The sequence below is a fragment of the Rhinoraja longicauda genome, chromosome 30, assembly GCF_053455715.1.
Source record: "Rhinoraja longicauda isolate Sanriku21f chromosome 30, sRhiLon1.1, whole genome shotgun sequence".
Lineage (NCBI taxonomy): Eukaryota > Metazoa > Chordata > Chondrichthyes > Rajiformes > Arhynchobatidae > Rhinoraja > Rhinoraja longicauda.
In genome coordinates this window covers 27,543,434-27,562,990 of record NC_135982.1, presented here as the reverse complement: position 1 = coordinate 27,562,990, position 19,557 = coordinate 27,543,434, and the positions used below count along the sequence as shown (strand labels likewise).

Below are 19,557 nucleotides of genomic sequence, written 5' to 3'. Positions count from 1 at the left end.
CGATTGCCTTTTATAAGTGCAGTGAATCTCATTCACGATTTTAGATTTATTTCAATGCTAAGGCAATATATCAGGATCACCTAGTGTTTCTGGGAGATGCACTCATATCTAGGCAGGACAGTAAGCTGAAGTTAACATCTCTGAAGAGAGGTCTCAACCCGAAACGTCACCCATTCCTTCTATCCAGAGATGCGGCCTGTCCCGCTGAGTTACTCCAGCATTTTGTGTCTATCTTCGGTGTAAACCAGCACCTGCAGTTCCTTCCCACACAACAAGCTCACATAAGAGCAGGAATAAGTCAACACAGTCTCTTGAAGATATTCCACTGTTGATTTCAACCATGCCTGATTTATATTTGAAATTTATGATCATTCATCTCCTTGCCCAACAAAAGTGATCCCAAGCTCCAGCTTTTTGAGGGAGAGAGTTCCGGATTACCTTAAGCTTTGATGGAACAAAGTGCATCCTGACAACAATGTGCTGGAGTAACTCACCAGGTCAGGCAGCCTCTCTGGAGAAAAAGGATAGGTGACATCCCAGCCCAGTGGTATGAATATTACATTGAAACATAGAAAATAGGTGCAGGAGAAGGCCATTCGGCCCTTTGAGCCAGCACCGCCATTCATTGTGATCATGGCTGATCATCCACAATCAGTAACCCGTGCCTGCCTTCTCCCCATATCCCTCGATTCCACTAGCCCCTAGAGCTCTATATAACTCTCTTTTAAATTCATCCAGTGAATTGGCCTCTCCAACCTTCTTTAAAGCACAGAATTATTATAACACATGAAGAGGACTTTAAACATTTTTAGGCACTTTACCTACCCCCCCATCCCTTACTGTCTTCTTGAAGCTTTGCAATTTATTTTTGACAATAGCAATGCTGTACTTGAAGTTGAGAAATGCTGCAAGGCATATTTTTAATTAAAGATATTGTAACCTGCATAAGATTAAATAATTTGTACTTAGCCAAACGTTAGAATCAATATCTTCTTGCTAGTGCTAATAAGGAAACTAGTTGATGGGTGGTACCAGGGAAGGATTCAGCATTGTAAAGATTACTGACACTTTACTATATTTAATGAGTGAATGCACTGAACTATTGTAATTCAGACTATTAGCAATTTATTCTTCATTTTTCATTGGACTTTATTTACTAGTTAAACAAAGTGGTGGAGGATTACAATAATGTATGCAAGTGCCAAAATGAGACATCATGCAATCATCACGATGTGGAGGAGAAATATCAGTGCCAGATAACTGAATTGAAATGCACCATACAACAACTCCAAGAAGCATTAAACAGGTAAGAGAGAACAATAGCTATACACAGTCAGAACTGCAACATTAATAGGAGAGACGAAGGAAATTGGACCACTCTGCAATTCACCATTCCTTTTCCCAAATAATAAGATTTTGGCCAGAAGCTTAATTTCACCAAGAAAGTGCTTCAGATTGCATTGATTGGTGTCAAGGCCTTGCAACCAACTAATGACACAGCCAAAACAAGGTGATTTTATATTATTTAGAACCTTTACTAAATTATGAACAAAGCACCAAGTGCTGGAGGAACCCAGTGGGTCAGCCTACATCTGTGGAGAGAATGGACAGATAACATTTCAGGTTGGGACCCTTCTTCAAACATGCGGGAATATCCGATGGCAAAAGATGCCAAGATCAGATTAATCTTTCACCATGTAATGGGGATATGAAGTATAAACAGAATTAGCCTCAAATATGACCACGAGTGCTGTCTATACGGAGTTTGTACCTTCTCCCCGTGACCGCATGGGTTTTCTCCGGGTGCTCCGGTTTCTTCCCACACTCCAAAGACATTCAGGTTTGTAGGTTAATTGGCTTCGGTGAAGGCTGTAAATTGTCCCTCGTGTGTGGGATAGTGCTAGTGTGTGGGATAGTGCTAGTGTGGGATAGTGTTAGTGTGTGGGATAGTGCTAGTGTGTGGGATAGTGCTAGTGTGTGGGATAGTGCTAGTGCGTGGGATAGTGCTAGTGTGTGGGATAGTGCTAGTGCGTGGGATAGTGCTAGTGCGTGGGATAGTGCTAGTGTGTGGGATAGTGCTAGTGTGTGGGATAGTGCTAGTACGTGGGATAGTGCTAGTGCGTGGGATAGTGCTAGTGCGTGGGATAGTGCTAGTGCGTGGGATAGTGCTAGTGCGTGGGATAGTGCTAGTGCGTGGGATAGTGCTAGTGCGTGGGATAGTGCTAGTGAGTGGGATAGTGCTAGTGCGTGGGATAGTGCTAGTGTGTGGGATAGTGCTAGTGCGTGGGATAGTGCTAGTGCGTGGGATAGTGCTAGTGTGTGGGATAGTGCTAGTGTGTGGGATAGTGCTAGTGTGTGGGATGGTGGGTGATCGGCTTGGACTCGGTGGGTCGAAGGGTTCGTTTCCGCGCCGCATCTCTAAATTAAAACTAAGCTGAACTTTTCACCAGATCAGGTAGCATCTATGGATAGAAACAATTGTTTGCAAGTCATTTGGTGACTTTTCATCAGAACTGAAAACTATTACAGAGGAGATGGGTTTTAAGTGGAAAAGCAGACTAAAGCTTGAGGGGTAGTAGTGGAGGGAGCAAAAGAAAGAACAAAAGTAGAAACGATAAACTAACCCATGGGCAATGTTCCATGACTAGAAATGGTAACAATAAAATCATTATCAGCACATGCCGTGCCAAAAGACAGTAGAGTACTTATGATCTGAAGTTGTAAAACTCAATTGTCCAGGTTTAAAAAGTATGAAAGCAAAAATAAGCAAAAAATCAGGGGTACTGAGCTCCCCACCATCAAAGGGATCGACAGAATTTGTTGTCTGAAAAAGGCAGCCAGCATCGTCGAGGACCCACACCACACTAACCAGGCACTCGTTTCACTCCTGCCATCGGGAAGAATGTATAGGAGCCTTAAAATTGTAACATCCAGGTTCATGAACAGCTTCTTCATAACAACAAACAAGTTACACAGTGGCGCAGCGGTAGAGTTGCAGCTTCAGAGCGCCAGAGACCCGGGTTCGATTCTGACTATGGCTGCTGCCCATACAGAGTTTGTACACGCTCCCTGTGACTGCGTGGGTTTTCCCCACGTACTCCATTGTCCTCCCACACTCCAAAGATGTACAGGTTTATACGTTAATCAGCTTCTGTAAAAAATTGTAAATTGTCCCTGTTGTGTAGGTACAGTGCTCGTGTCGGCACGGACTCGGTGGGCCCAAAGACCTGTTTCCACTCTGTATCTCTAAAGTGCATTGAACACTACAAACTCCAACCAAACTTTAAACAATGAACTATTTTGGTTAGACAATAGACAATAGGTGCAGGAGGAGGCCATTCGGCCCTTCGAGCCAATGTGATCATGGCTGATCATTCTCAATCAGTACCCCGTTCCTGCCTTCTCCCCATACCCCCTGACTCCGCTATCCTTAAGAGCTCTATCCAGCTCTCTCTTGAATGCATTCAGAGAATTGGCCTCCACTGCCTTCTGAGGCAGAGAATTCCACAGATTCACAACTCTCTGACTGAAAAAGTTTTTCCTCATCTCAGTTCTAAATGGCCTAACCCTTATTCTTAAACTGTGGCCCCTTGTTCTGGACTCCCCCAACATTGGGAACATGTTTCCTGCCTCTAACGTGTCCAACCCCTTAATAATCTTATATGTTTTGATAAGATCTCTCATCCTTCTAAATTCCAGTGTATACAAGCCTAGTTTTGATAAGATCTCCTCTCATCCTTCTAAATTCCAGTGTATACAAGCCCAGTCTTTCAACATATGATAGTCCCGCCATTCCGGGAATTAACCTAGTAAACCTACGCTGCACGCCCTCAATAGCAAGAATATCCTTCCTCAAATTTGGAGACCAAAACTGCACACAGTACTCCAGGTGCGGTCTCACTAGGGCCCTATACAACTAGGGACTATGGGCTTTGTTTTGTTTTGCAGTACAAGGGATTTTTTTTGTAAATTGTGAACTTTAGTTTGTTTATGATGTTATCTATTGGGTATTATGTTTACAAACCTGTTGTGCTGCAGCTGGTAAGAATTTTATTGTTCCATTTTGATACATATGACAATTAAACACTTTTAACTCTTGAGCTTCCATGGAGCACTAGGAGAACATCGCAGTAAGCCAAGGACATCATGCTAACCTTGTCTCCCTCACATTCAATTTCTCAGCCACACGATGACTGGATCTTCAGACCAGAAAGTCGAATGCCTGCAGCAGCAGCTCAGCGTGGTTCTGAAGGAAAATCAGCAGCTGAATCAGGAGAAGCTTGTTTTGAGGCAGCAGTTCTGCACCAACCAGCAGGGCAGCCAGATTCTCAATCAAGAGTACTCAAGCCTGCGGCAGCAGCTCGCCTGCTATCAGCAGGAAAGCAAAATTCTAACGCAGGATAACTGCGTGGTACGGCAACAGCTGGCGGGCTGCCAGAAAGAGAACCAGCGTTTGACCCAAGAAGTATGCAACATTCAGACACAGCTGAATGACCTACTGCACTCCAAAGAAAAGGTGGAAGACAGCATTAACCAGGTAGACTCCACTGTAAATGTCCTATTTGTCATTGTGGTCAAGGTTCCTAAAGATCTTCCCCCACAGTCAAACCATGATTGGGAAGCTTCCCCTCTATCGCCCAAGGGGGAGTGTTTCAAAGACTAATTTCTCTTTTAGGTGCAGCTCCAGGCTCTGAAGATGGAAATGAGCCACATGCAGTCTTCGCTAGAATTCGAACAGAAAAATGCTTGCCAGCAGAAGCAAACCCTGGAATTGCAGCTGGATGAAACATGCAATCGGATGAAGGTAACCAGCGCATGGGAAGCATTGCCAAAGATGATCGCTGTTAATTCTCATTGATAACTTATTAATTAATATTATTAATTCAACACCGCCTGAATTTGTCAGAAACACTTAAGCTTTGCAGAGATAGCATCCATTCAAGAGGTTAGGGCACTATAATTCAGCCTTAGCACCACATTACAGAAAGATCATCCTTGAATTCTTCCCTAAATTTCTGCTTTTAATCATTGACCAATAAAGCAGTGAAATTCTACTCTTGTAAAGATTCAATATCTAGCTTTGCAATTCAGGACGAGGGGAATAGCAGCAACGATCAATACTCGTGATTAGGTCTCTGGCTGCCTGAGCCCTGTGTCGAATCCTTCCTTAAACCATTTGCTCTCTCCCTTCCTCTCTTTACTCTGGAAAGAACTACAGTGCTTAAATGCACGTGCTTGCAGTACATACACTTATGGACATCTAGACCACAGCAACTCTTCACTGAATGGATTATTTTTCTAAAACTACATCAGCTGGAAATCTGAAAACAAATAGAAAATGCTGGGTGGGAACAAGATTCTGGAGAGTTGCCCAATTTGAACTCATCCAGAAAATGGAAAGTATTCCATCATGCACTTGACTTATGTAGTTGGTGGAAAAGGTTTGGGATGAGGAACTTGTTGCAGGATACTCAGCCTCTGACCTGTTCTTGTATTGTTATGTCTTTGTCCAATTTGGCTTCTGATCAAGGGAGTCCCTGGATTGTTATTGTGGGCAGCTCAGCCATGGTGATGTGATTGGAGGCCAAGTTTCTTTGTTTCCTACACAATGAATTTCTAGCCTTACCAGAGCATTTAATCGATATTTAACCAATCGCTGTATTCCCCACCACTATTTGTGCATCCACACCAGTGAACATTGGCGTGAACAGCAGTCCCCTGCTGCAGGTATTATTTAGTCTGGGGACTTAAATACAGCGGGTTCAGGTGGACGGACATAAGTATAGAAAATCTACGTTTTCTTTTAAGAATGAGACATTTGTTTGTAAATGACAGTCGCAAGATGCCTTGCTGGCCCAACACGCCGAAGAGTCGCGTCAACTGCGGCAGGACTTGCAGAGGGTGCACAATCTGTGCAGCACCGCTGAGAAAGAACTGAAGTACAAGAGGGATCAACTAATGGAGATGCAGAAGCAAAACTGTCTCCTTGATCAGGACAATACCAGGGTGAGCATCACATTTCATAATGATCAGAGCTGGGCGGTCACGGTGGCACAGCGGTAGAGTTGCTGCCTTACAGCGAATGCAGCGCCGGAGACCCGGGTTCCATCCCGACTATGGGTGCTGCCTGTACGGAGTTTGTACATTCTCCCCGTGACCTGCGTGGGTTTTCTCCGAGATCTTCGGTTTCCTCCCACACTCCAAAGACGTATAGGTTTGTAGGTTAATTGACTTGGTAAATGTAATAATTGGCCCTAATGTGTGTAGAATAGTGTTAGTGTGCGGGGATCGCTGGTCGGCGCAGACATGGTGGGCTGAAGGGCCTGTTTCCGTGCTGTATCGCTAAACTAAACTGAGCATCTAAAATTTAAGGCTATTTAGAAGTAGAAGAGAAAATTGATTCATTGATTACTTGTGAGGTATAGATATTTAATCTCTGGCATGTATCATTTTATTGACTTATAATATCAAGAAATTAGACTTATCATCATATCATATCATATATATACAGCCGGAAACACTTGTAGAGTGTATGCTTTTTAACAGTGATTGCTCACACAGAAGTGTTATCTGTGTTGATACAAGCATACTGTCTTTCGACAAGAGATCTGATTGAAAGATCCCATACCAAAATTATAATGGGAAAAATCAGAAATATATTTATGGATAGCTTATTAAACAGATTGCCGCGTAGGTTTTAAAGTAGATTGAATTGTGACGTTTGAAAGTTGAAGAAAAATATATTAAAGGGTGTGGAACAATAGCAAAAACAAGAAGTTTTAGCAATGGTGCATTTGCAATGAATTGAATGATCTACTTAATTGTCTATTCACAAAATGCTGGAGTAACTCAACAGGTCAGGCAGCCTCTCAGGAGAGAAGGAATGGGTGACATTTCTTCAGTCTGAAGAAGTGTCTCGACCCGAAACGTCACCCATTCCTTCTCTCCTGAGATGCTGCCTGACCTGCTGAGTTACTCCAGCATTTTGTGAATAAATACCTTCGATTTGTACCAGCATCTGCAGTTATTTTCTTATACTTCATTGTCTATAATTCTTTATTCACAGCTGAACTTGGATTATAAAACCATGCAGTGCAGGCTGGCAGAGATGGATAAACACATTTTAATTTTGAAGTCAGAATGTGAAATGAAGCAACAGAGACTAAAAGAACTGGAGATTGATTCTGGCAAGTCTTTCCACCTGTGCAACCAGCTGAAGTGCATGCAAGAAGAACTTACAACAGAAAAGAACAGAAATTTGTGTGCAGAGAAAAAGGTGAGAGCTAATTCAGAGTTTGCTGTCGAGAGTTTACTTTTGGTTTGGGCCTTCTGAAATTTGATCTCCAAACATGAATTTTCCATAAGATTCCCTCTTTGTTTCTTATTATTACTGCTTTAAGTTCCATTAAAGATCATACCCTGTTAAAACTGAACCAGTAGTTTTGCACTTTTAATTGTGCTACAATATTGAAGGAAGATAGTGTGATGCAGTGAGGCAGAGAAAAATCAAGGGAGGTAATTCGGTGTATCAATATGATTGTGACTGGACATTGAGTCTGTGTAGCACACAGGTATTTGTTTGTGTGTGTACGTATCTGTGAGTTTGACAGATCAAATTAAACTTGACTCAGCTGTCCATAACCACATGTTGATCTTGGTAGAGTGAAACAGCTCATGTTCAACATTGAGACTGAGATGGGTTGGATATTATTAAGAATTGAGGGTACCAGATGTATATTTCTACAGCATGGAAACAGGCCCTTCAGCAAAGTGCTTATCTTTCAGCATGGGGTAGGGAAGGGAAGGGGGGAAACTGTCCACAAGTTCAGGTGAAGCGGAGGATTCAATCTTCCACTTTTTTAGGTCGGTTAGAACGTGTCTCCTTTTGCCGTCAGTGAATAAAGATAACAAGGGGGAGGAGCAGTCAAGCAGATTGAAGCTGATGGGGCAACAGGAAATAAAAAAACAGGAAACATAAATTGCATGGAAATCAATGTACAGTACTCACCTGGAATCCTGTTTTTGGATTTTTATTGAAACATGCATGGACCGCGGTTGATATGCATAGCATTTTTCACCGTCCACATGAAGATGAATCTTTTGTGGCTTTTGGATAGTCACAGGTAATGCCAATTTAGTTGCAGATGCGCTTGGTTTTGTTATTTGTTTCTGTATTATCCGGTCAATTTAATCGATAAAACAGGATCAAATGTGGAACTAATGTGGTGTAGCTCATCTTAGAAGGGATATAAATTTAAGAAATTTAATGATGTTAAAGGAATAACTGATGTGCATCTTTTGCAATGTACATTGATTAGTAAACGAAATGGATTCATTTTGAAAAGTCCATTTTGCCAAAGCCCCATTTCCAAATCTGCATGCCTGGACTATTTGTTTAATGGCAAATGGTTTAGTCGCAAATGGTTTGAGATATTTTGTTTTGAATTCTTCACCAATGTTTCATCGTACACTTTTTGTCCTTCCACTCCTTCCACGAATATCACAACCCCATCCTTCACCTGCCCGAAGGCCGCAGAGCTGCAGCAACAAATTAACTGCATTCAGCACCAACTACGGCTCTCGGAAGCTCGCAGCAAGGAGAGGGCAACGTTGGAAGCTGAACTGAAGGAATGCCGGGAAGCAACAGCCAAGCTCAAGAATCAGCTACAAGAGGAATGCATTCAGAGGTGAACTCAGCCGAAACAGAAACACGTGCCACTGTAATTGTGTTAGAACAGATAGAGTACTGAAGCCAGGCTTAGAAGTCAGGATGCATCTACCAATTCCAGAATGCTGATGGAATCCGCCCAAAAATAGATCATTATAGCATTTTAAATATCATATATCATATATATATACAGCCGGAAACAGGCCTTTTCGGCCCTCCAAGTCCGTGCCGCCCAGTGATCCCCGTACATTAACACTATCCTACACCCACTAGGGACAATTTTTACATTTTACCCAGTTTAGTTTCGTTTATTTTTTATTGTCATGTGTACCGCCGTACAGTGAAAGGTTTTTGTTGCGTGCCATCCAGTAAGCGGAAAGACAATACATGATTATAATCGAGCCATTTACAGTGTACGGATATATAATAACGTTTAGTGCAAGGCAAAGCCAGCAAAGTCCGATCAAGGATAGTCCGAGGCTCACCAATGAGGTAGATAGTAGTCCAGGACTGCTCTCTGGTTGTCAGAGCATGATTCAGTTGCCTGATAACAGCTGGGAAGAAACTAGGGTTGCCAACTGTCCCGTATTAGCCGGGACATCCCGTATTTCGGGCTAAATTAGTTTGTCCCGTACGGGACCGCCCTTGTTCCGTATTAGTAGGGTTGCCAACTTCTTCACTCCCAAATAAGGGACAAAGGGTGACGTCACCGCCCCGTGCCCCACGTGACCTCACCCAGCCAGCGGCCACATGCTCCCGCTCCACCAATGGCAGCCACCCGGGCTGGGAGGTGGGTTGCTACGCAACCTCTGTTAGGCGGCGCCCGGGCTTCCGCATCTACACTGTCTGCGCCTACACCGTCCGGGCCTACACCGTCCGGGCCTACAGCAGTGACGTCACGTTGTCCCGTATTTGGGAGTGAGATAGTTGGCACCCCTAATTGAATGGCACTCGGTAGGCCGAATGGCCTAATTCTGCTCCTCTGACTTATGATCAGATGAGGGAGCATGTTGAGTGGTGCAGATACTCAGTGTTTATATGTTGTGTGCGTGGCTGGTTAGAAGGGTGAATGCAGACCATTGCCTGGAATTCACAGGCACCATGTTTACCAGTGCATGGAGCAGTTGTTGCCAGTCCACCAAGAATAGCCACACATCAACACCGAGTCCCACAATTAGTCAGAGGGGTCAGATAAGAACCTGAGGGGCAACTTTTTCACATAGACGACGGTGCTTCAATGGAACCAGCTACCCGAGGAGGTAGTTGAGGCAGGTACTATAACAACATTTAAAAGACATTTGGTCGGTTAGATGGATAGGACAGGTTTAGAGGGATATGGGCCAAATGTGGGCAGGTGGGACTAGTGTAGATGGGGCATGTTGGTCGGTGTGGGCAGGTGGGACTAGTGTAGATGGGGCATGTTGGTCGGTGTGGGCAGGTGGGACTAGTGTAGATGAGGCATGTTGGTCGGTGTGGGCGGGTGGGACTAGTGTAGATGGGGCATGTTGGTCGGTGTGGGCAGGTGGGACTAGTGTAGATGGGGCATGTTGGTCGGTGTGGGCGGGTGGGACTAGTGTAGATGGGGCATGTTGGTCGGTGTGGGCAGGTGGGACTAGTGTAGATGGGGCATGTTGGTCGGTGTGGGCAGGTGGGACTAGTGTAGATGGGGCATGTTGGTCGGTGTGGGCAGGTGGGACTAGTGTAGATGGGGCATGTTGGTCGGTGTGGGCAGGTGGGACTAGTGTAGATGGGGCATGTTGGTCGGTGTGGGCAGGTGGGACTAGTGTAGATGGGGCATGTTGGTCGGTGTGGGCAGGTGGGACTAGTGTAGATGGGGCATGTTGGTCGGTGTGGGCAGGTGGGACTAGTGTAGATGGGGCATGTTGGTCGGCTTGGGCAAGTTGGGCTCAAGGGCCTGTTTCCCTGCTGTGTGACTCTATGACTTAAGTGCTGAACAGCTGCAGTGCTCGCCCTGATGCACCCTAGACCTGCCCTGGTAGGCCGCCACTCTAAAATTAGGCCTGGAAGGTTAATTGCTGGGAGAGCACCAGCAGAGAGCAGGGACTTGCCCAGGTTTCCTGCAGTGCACTGCACAGGCTGAGTCTGTTCTTACTTGAGATATCGAGGGATACACACCTATGAGTGCTTGGACTAGAAAATCAACAACACCGTAGCATGTCAGTGTTATTTAAGCTGAACTTAATTTTGTTGAAAAGCTGGAGAATATTATTTGGGTCTTTAAATGTGGGCTTCGCCTTGTCGAGATATTTGGCTTCATTTCTACCCTGCCCATTTGTAAATACCAGGGCTTTCTGCATTGAAGAACGCAGCAATATCCATAACTCATGCCACTTTCTCCTGTTAGGAAGCTTGCGGATCAGAACACAGGGGAGCTGCAGCAGCAACTAAAATCAATGCAAGAAAAGGAAGGGTGTTTGTCGCGAGGCAAATGCGACCTTCAGCTGCAGTTGCAGCAACAGGAGGCACGGCTGCAGGTTTTGGAAGAGGAAAAGGAGTCCATGTGTACTGAGGTCAGCAACACAGCTGAGTGATCCTGGATTGTATCGTCGATGGGAGTTGACTTTGCCTTTTACATTTTTGCTATTGCTTATCATTTGTCATTTTACTGAGCTGGGATTTCACATATGCTGGCATTGTCTCATCCATTTGGGAATTCATCAACAACAGTACCATTTAAGAGGCTTAAATATAGAAAATCCCGAAGGACTGAATTCTGAGAGGTGACACAATAACATGCACAGTGGCGCAGATGGTAGAGTCACTACCGTAAATTGTTTTGCAGTGTAACATTCATATGCACCTTGTAAATGAAGTGAATTTAATTTGAAACCCAATTATTAATTCAGAAGTGTGTCTGAAGAAGGCTCCCAACCCGAAACATCACCTGTCCATGTTCCCCAGAGATGCTGCCTGACCCACTGAGTTACTCTAGCACTCTGTGGAACATCACCTATCCATGTTATCTTGAGATGCTGCCTGACCCGCTGAGTTACTCCAGCGCTCTGTGAAACGTCACCTGTCCATGTTCTCCAGAGATGCTGCCTGACCCGTTGAGTTACTGGAGTAACTCAGTACTCTGTGAAACGTCACCTATCCATGTTATCTTTTAAAAAAATTTTTAACAAAGTTTATTTCTGATTTTTATTAATACAGCTTTGATAATTCAATGCATGAACACATTAATGCTGATAAGTATCCCCCCACCCACCACCCCCCACCCGCAATACCATTCAATATACTAAACATTAAAATTTTTAAAAATTTAAAAACCAAAACAAAAAAAACCCAGAGAGGAGGGAAGCAGAAAAATCGGAATGTTAAGACATATCAGGGACCATTCTAATATTTTAATTCCACTCTTAATTACATACACACATATCAAAGACGCTACCCAACCATAAAATTATCAGAGCCTAAAGCATCAATACAACTAAGAAAAGGTTGCCATATCAATGTAAACTTGTCAGCTGATTCCCTAACAGTATACCTAATCTTCTCCAATTTAATAAAATACAACATATCCCTAATCCACTGTGCAAATGTTGGAGGGTTACAATCTTTCCATCTGATCAAGATTTGTCGTCTGGCCACCATCGTGGCAAAAGACAAAAGATTTTGTTTATTATTATTTAATGCAAGAATATACATGTGGGAAAGAAAACTGCAGATGCCGGTTTAAATCGAAGGTAGACACAAACTGCTGGTGTAACTTAGCAGGTCAGGCAGCATCTCTGGAGAGAAGGAATGGGTGACGTTTCGGGTTTGAAGAAGGGTCTCGACCCAAAACATAAGTCCGAAGAAGGGTCTCGACTCGAAACATCACCCATTTCTTCTCTCCAGAGATGCTGAGTTACTCCAGCAGTTTGTGTCTACCATGGGAATATACATGATGGCTGCTGAACATTCACACAGTATTCATGTCAAATGTCTCCAAGCTAAAATCCCTGAAGGCCTGGGAGGGTTTATTTTCAGATTTAATATTGTCACATGTACCGAGGTACAGTGAACAGCTTTGTTGTATATGCTATCCAATTAAATCAGATAATACCACACATTAATATAAGCAAGCCAAATTTGAGTACAATAGGTAGAGCAAAGGGAAAGATACAGACTGCAGAATATAGTTCCCAGCTTTAAATGGCAATGGTTCCAGAGGCAAAGCATTCTACTGCTGTGCCACTGTGCTGCCCTTTTTCTTAATGCAAAGTTATTGTTTCGTGTTTTTTGATTTCGATTTTTTAGATTTAGAGATACTTGTTATTTCAAAGGTTTAATGGAAATAATTTTCCAAGTAGGGTCATTGTATACAAAAGTCTAACAAGAAGTTGTCCGATGATCTGTGTGCACGCAAACAAGAAATAGACAAGCTGAAGGAAGAAATGCAGAATATTCTTCAACAATTGGATTTGCAAATCAGGCAAGTGAATGGGCAATGGGGTGGGAAGACGATGAACAGGAACCAGAAAGAAATCTATCACAGCTTTGTCACGTTTTTACATTCCGACTGTCCAGTTTGGCTAACTGAAGGTGAAAATATTGCTTGGAGCAACTGCTCTATTAATTCCCACTTTGAAAATGAGATGTTCATTGGCTATCCTTAAGAGCTCTATCTAGCTCTCTCTTGAATGCATTCAGAGAATTGGCCTCCACTGCCTTCTGAGGCAGAGAATTCCACAGATACTATGGTACAGGTACTATGGCTGTTCTGCTCCATACTATTTGATTAGATGGAACTCTGAGAATTTTGGACAATATCCTACTCCTCAGCCAAAAGCACTTTAAATGTTATCTGGTGATCATCTCATTGGTGCTGCCTGTGTGATAATTGACTACTGGGGTGTGTATATATTTTTGTCAGTGACTAAATTGATTGTAAAATACTTTAGGACACCTGAAGACATGAAGATCGCAAATAGAACGTGAAATCGTACAGCCCTTCAGTCCACAATGTCCGTGCTGAACATGATGCCAAGACTAACTCTTACCCGCCTGCACATAATCCATATCCCTTCATTGCCTGCATATCCATGGGCCCATGGGCCTTTCCAAAATTCTCTTAAACGAGTTCAAGGTACTCGCCACCCATCCTGTGTGTAAAAAGTAAAGCTTGCCCTGCACATCACCTTTAAACATGGCCCCTCTCACCTTCAGGCTGACCCTCGAGAATCTGATGTTTCCGTCCCGGATAAAAATATTCTGAATGTTTATTCTGTCTGCGCCTCTCATAACTTTATATACTTCTTTCAGGCCTCCCCTCAACCTCCGACACTCCAGGGAAAACAATTCAAGAATGTCCAACTTCTCCCCGTGGCTAATATTTGCTAATCCAGGCATTATTCTGGGGTAAATAGCTTCTGCACTCTGCATGCCTGCAATGAGCCAACCGGAACTGGCGCACAATACTCCAAATGCAGCTCCACCAAAATTCTATACATTTCCAATTCTAGAAAGCTGCATCATGACTTCCAGATTCTTGTACTCGGTGCCCTGAACTGTGAAGGCCAGCGTACCAGAAGTAAATCGAGAATGTTCTTTTCTTTCTTGTCAGAACCTACGATGAGAAGCAAGTGAGGCACAAACAGAAACTGCGCAAAGCTAAAGAGATCTTTATCCGTGAAGTGATGCTGCGCGATGGGAAAATAAAACATCTGGAAACAGAGGTGAAGTTGATGAAGAACCTGATGGATAAGGTGAATCTAAAGATTAGCAGATATTTATATAACAGCAAAACAGAAAATGTTGGAAGCACTCAGCAGGTTGGGCAGCATCAGTGGGAAGGGACAAAGAAAACGTTATGCATCAGGGATTCTCTATCAGAAATCAGAAAGACTGGATGTGTAGGAAGGAACCGCAGATGCTGGTTTACACTGAAGATAGTCACAAAATGCTGGAGTAACTCAGCGGGTCAGGCAGCATCTCCGGAGAAAAGGAATGGGTGACGTTTCGGGTCGAGACGGTTCTTCAGAGTCTGAAGAAGGGTCTCGACCCGAAACGTCACCTGTTCCTTCTCTCCAGAGATGCTGCCTGTCCCGCTGAGTTACTCCAGCATTTTGTGACTATCTTCAGTGAGAAGACTGCCATGTTTTAAAGTGCAGGGAATGAGAGGAGTAGACGGTACAAAGGCGCAGTCTGATACAGGATGCGGACTGAAGTCATCAAGGTGGCGGTTACTTTTAAAAACTGGCAGTTGGAGATTGAGAAAAGAACAAATAAAATGAAATAGAAGTACAGCCACATCTAAAAGAGAGTTTACCTGAAATCATTCAATTCAGTATTAAGTCCCAATGCCCCGAACGTATCCTGGTGGAAGTTAAGGAGTTGCTCCTTGATCTTACATTGGGGATTGTTGGATCAAAGCAGAGGGCTGGTGGGAAGTTCAGAGTGAGGGTAGCAGAGGGTGAAATAGATATAAGACGGGAAACTCCAGGTTGTTCATGCAAACTGAGCAGACGTCTTCTGAAAGCGAACACCCAATCTGTCGTTGGCTTCTCCATGTCCCCACTCCCGACACACTCGAGGGACAATTTTTCAGAGGACCAATTAACCTTCAAACCTGCACGCCTTTGGGATGTGGGAGGAAACCGGGGCACCCAGAGAAAACCCACGCAGTCACAGGGAGAACGTGCAAACTCCACACAGGCAGTGCCTGAGGTCAGGATCAAACCCGGGTCTCTGGTGCTGTGAGGCAGCAGCAGCTGCGATGGAAATTTTGGAGGATGATCCTTTGAAATTGAAGGATTCGGAAAGTTGACTACATACATGCTGAACAACAGAAGCAGCATGAAATGCGCAAAACTAACTGATAGATCAGGTTAAATCTTTGCAGTCCTGTCTCATGTGGTCCGGCATGGTGGTCAAATGGACAGCACAGTGGCATCACTAGTGGAGCTGCTGCTTCCCGGCTCCAGTAAACTGGGTCCTGCTCTCCCTCTAGATTTTTTACATTCTCCTGCAATCATGTGGCTTTCCCTGACGTCCCAAAAGAGTGTGGGATGGTAGGTTAGCAATGTCCCGATTGTGTAGGTGAATGGAACAATGGGTGGCACGGTGGCGCAGCGGCAGAGTTGCCTCACAGCGCCAAAGACCCAGATTCGATCCCGACTACGGGTGCTGTCTGTACGGAGTTTGTATGTTCTCTCTGTGACCGCGTGAGTTTTCTCCGAGATCTTCGGTTTCCTCCCACACTACAAAGACGTGCGGGTTTGTAGGTTAATTGGTATAAATGTAAATTGTCCCTAGTGTGTGTAGGATAGTGTCAGTGTGCGGGGATCGCTGGGCGGTGCCGGAGGGCCTGTTTCCACGCTGTATCTCTAAACGAAACTCAACTAAATGGGAGTTGATGGGAAAGTAGCGAGCATGGGTTACAGGGAAAATGAGTGCAGATTGAGACTGCTCTACAAGCCACATTGACTCAATCACCAAATTGACCTCCTAAGGAAATATGGAAGCAATACGGAATCTGAGGTTGTTAAGGTGGAAGCTGGGGAAGCTGGACATGGGGAACTTCATCCTTTTCTCTGAGCTACTGGAGAGTAAACGAGAGCAGAACTGCAGAAATTAAAGGACATGTGGTTGTGGTGCCTGACAACTTTGGTGCAGGCAATGTCCCAGATCAGGATAAAGGAAGGCATGTTAAAGGCACCATTACGGAAAATCTCAACATCAGGGTAGACACTCAGAAACTAGCAGAACGATTGGAGTTCTGTGTAGGAAACTTGGAACTGCAGATGCTGGTTTAAATCGAAGGTAGACACAAAATGCTGGAGTAACTCAGCGGGTCAGGCAGCATCTCTGGAGAGAAGGAATGGGTGTGATTTCGGGTCGAGACCCTTCTTCATACTTGCAGGATGAACAAGAGACCCACCCCCACCCGATGTCTGTTACATCAATCAATTTTGCTTTATTAAAAGAGCAACAATGATATTGTTATTGGGTTTGAGTGGTGTCTTTATTTTGTGTGTGTTTGTTTGAATTTGTGTGTGCATGTGTATGTGAAGGGGGAAATATGGGGACAGTTGGACAGGTTAGTTGATGGGAGAACCTTTGAAGAACAGGTGTAATTGTTGGAGTGCATATATTTTATTCGGCTGTGATACTCCTTCCTCCATTGGTAGTGTACATAGTGTGATTCTCACATCCTGCCATACCCCCTGTCCTCTGATTCTGGGTGTTGAACCTGAAGACCACCTGCCACGTTCTGCCATTCACCCTGCACTTACCTCTTTTTGGGAATGGATTTTGTCAATTACTATGTTAGGGTGTGGCCAGTGAACCGTCAGCCCTCTCTCTCTGCCGTTCTCTCACTGACACTGCGTGCGACACTTAACCATGTTCATGTTGTTTCTTGCCGCCGACCTGTAGGAACATGCCTGGAACATGAAGGTCACTTATGAAAATGACCTGCTCCTTGTCGAAAAGAGAGAACTTCTACAACAGTTAAATGAGCTGGATAATTCTGCACAGAACAACACTTCATCCACCTGTAACATAAAGCACAGGTACACGCACTGTTGTTTAACACGTTTCTTTTAAAAGTTTGCTTTTTAATTCAACATGAGGGGAATTATTCGGACCAGGATACCATAAACCAGCACAGGATGTAGAGGATGCTGGATTAATGCCTAGTTGCCTGGCCACATTTATAATCTTAAATTACTTTAAAATTCCACCAGGGAGAACAAGGACATTTCTTGCATTAGCCCTTTCCACTCGTAATAATTGCCGAGTCAGGGGGAATCGTGGCATGAACTTAAACATTGCTCCTCTACGGAGAAGGTGGAAGTTTTCATTTCACTGCACATCGTGTGTGTGTATGTGAAAAATAAACTTGACTTGAAGTAGGGTGCCATATTATTCAAAACACATCTTTCACAATTGCATTGCAAATCAAATTGAAACATAGAAACATAGAAGATAGGTGCAGGGGGAGGCCATTTGGCCCTTTGAGCCAGCACCGCCATTCATTATGATCATGGCTGACCATCCACAATCAGTAACCTGTGCCTGCCTTCTCCCCTTGATTCCACTACAGCTCTATCTAACATAAATCTTAGGTTTATTTTTAAATGATTGATAGCTGGCAGTCATTCTCCATCTACGCTTCAAGTTGCCTCGGGGAAAGTAGCCAATATAATCAAGGACCATTTACAGCCCCGTCACTCCCTCTTGAAAATGTGTACCACCATATTCAGGAACAGCTTCTTCCCCATTGTTACCAGACTCTTAAACAGACCGCTCACAAACCAAGGATGTCATCCACGTCTTCCAGTCTACCTCATTGTAGACCTTGCACTTTATTTTTTAACTGCACTTTCTCTGTAGCTTTAACACTATATTCTGCACTCTTTTTGCACTGCCTGTTGTACTTGTGTATGGTCTTTGTTGTACCTGTGTGTAGTTTGACTGTAATTGTGCACAGCCTGATGCCTGGTTAGTGTACAACTTTAGCAATGTATTTAGGTGAACATGATAATATTATACCAATACCCCGATACAATTGTAGCAGTGCTACTTTTAGAAGACACAAATATTTACCTGTCCATCAGACAACAAAAATAACAACAAACATTTTTATGGCACGTTTCATGTAGTAACGGGTTGCTGTTAATTACTTAAATTATTGCATCGTATGGGAGGCGCATTCCCAATCTCGTTGTACCCCTGGGTACAATGACAATAAAGATATATTGTATTGTATTGCATTGTATTGTAAAATATACAAAGGCACTTCACAGACATGTTACCAAAAAATATTTGACATCAAATCACACGCCAACATTATATTACCATCATGGTCAAGGATGCAAATTTTATGGGCAAGTCTTATAATGACAGTTGAAGAGAGATTTGGGTTAGGAATTCCAAAGTTTGATGCACACGTCGTTAAGAAATAGCCACAATATTTTAAATATTTTTTCACGATAATTTTTATTTTTCCCACTCGCTGCCAGATCTTCCAACTCTGGTTCGCACACATCGTCGCCAACAAGAAATTGCGATAAATCTCAAAAGAAATCCCAAAAAACAGCATCCAGGTCAGTGCTTGAAGTCGTTTAGGAGACAATGTGAGCAATCAAAGATCCAGCACCAGAGCGGGAATCAATGAGTTAATATCAAAGTGATTCCTGTCAATTGTGGAAAATAGATAAGTTGATAAGTGATAGGAGCAGAATTAGGCCATTCGGCCCATCATGTCTACTCTGCCTTTCAATCATGGCGGATCTTTCTTTCCCCTCTCAACCCCATTCTTCTGCCTTCTCCCCATAACCCCTGATACCCGTATCAATCAAGAATCTATCTCTGCCTTAAAAATATCCATTGACGTGGTCTCCAGAGCCCTCTGTGACAATGAATTTCACAGATTCACCTCCCTCTGATTCAAGAAATTCCCCCTCATCTCCTTCCTAAAGGGACGTCCCTTTTATTCTGACTCTCCCACTAGTGCAAACATCCTCTCCACATCATGCGATTATGAACAAAGAGCACAGAGCTTGATGCATGCAGCTAATAATTGTTGAGATTCCATTATTAGATGCCAATGTACGCAAAGATTATGCAATGAATAGCTAGTGTATTTGATCCAGGAGAGCTCTAGTTTAAGTTAAGCCTTGGTCTGTGTTTATTTACCTGAGAGAGGCAGCAAAATGGCACAAGGGGCCTGTTGCCACTATGGTGGTGGATATAAAGACTGGATGGATTTCTAACCTTGTTTTCCATGTGGTGAACCATCGTCAAAGTTTTCTTTCTTGTTGATATACCAAAGGGCCAAGGATCATAATGGCATTGTTGTTGCTGCTGCTGCAACATTTATATTTGCACATGTGCTAAAGAAATAGTGTGGGCTTCCAGTGGCAGAGTACACCTTAACA

The 19,557-nt window shown here is 43.7% G+C and overlaps 1 protein-coding gene across 7 annotated transcripts in view; it reads left to right on the top strand.

Annotated features, from left to right (window-relative positions):
* Positions 1-19,557, top strand: part of ccdc30 (coiled-coil domain containing 30) — an 85,171-nt gene that overhangs the window by 51,977 nt on the left and 13,637 nt on the right. For 4 of the 7 annotated variants that reach the window (XM_078425681.1, XM_078425683.1, XM_078425678.1 and 1 more), the window contains 11 exons: positions 1,161-1,306; positions 4,183-4,537; positions 4,676-4,804; positions 5,836-6,006; positions 7,067-7,276; positions 8,530-8,687; positions 11,034-11,199; positions 12,985-13,106; positions 14,238-14,379; positions 17,051-17,187; positions 18,640-18,723. In XM_078425681.1, coding sequence (XP_078281807.1) covers positions 1,161-1,306; positions 4,183-4,537; positions 4,676-4,804; positions 5,836-6,006; positions 7,067-7,276; positions 8,530-8,687; positions 11,034-11,199; positions 12,985-13,106; positions 14,238-14,379; positions 17,051-17,187; positions 18,640-18,723 — 1,820 coding nt within the window. Of the gene's footprint in view, positions 1-1,160; positions 1,307-4,182; positions 4,538-4,675; positions 4,805-5,835; positions 6,007-7,066; positions 7,277-8,529; positions 8,688-11,033; positions 11,200-12,984; positions 13,107-14,237; positions 14,380-17,050; positions 17,188-18,639; positions 18,724-19,557 lie in introns of those variants that run through there. The other 3 variants (XM_078425682.1, XM_078425684.1, XM_078425685.1) reach the window with 2 other exon arrangements.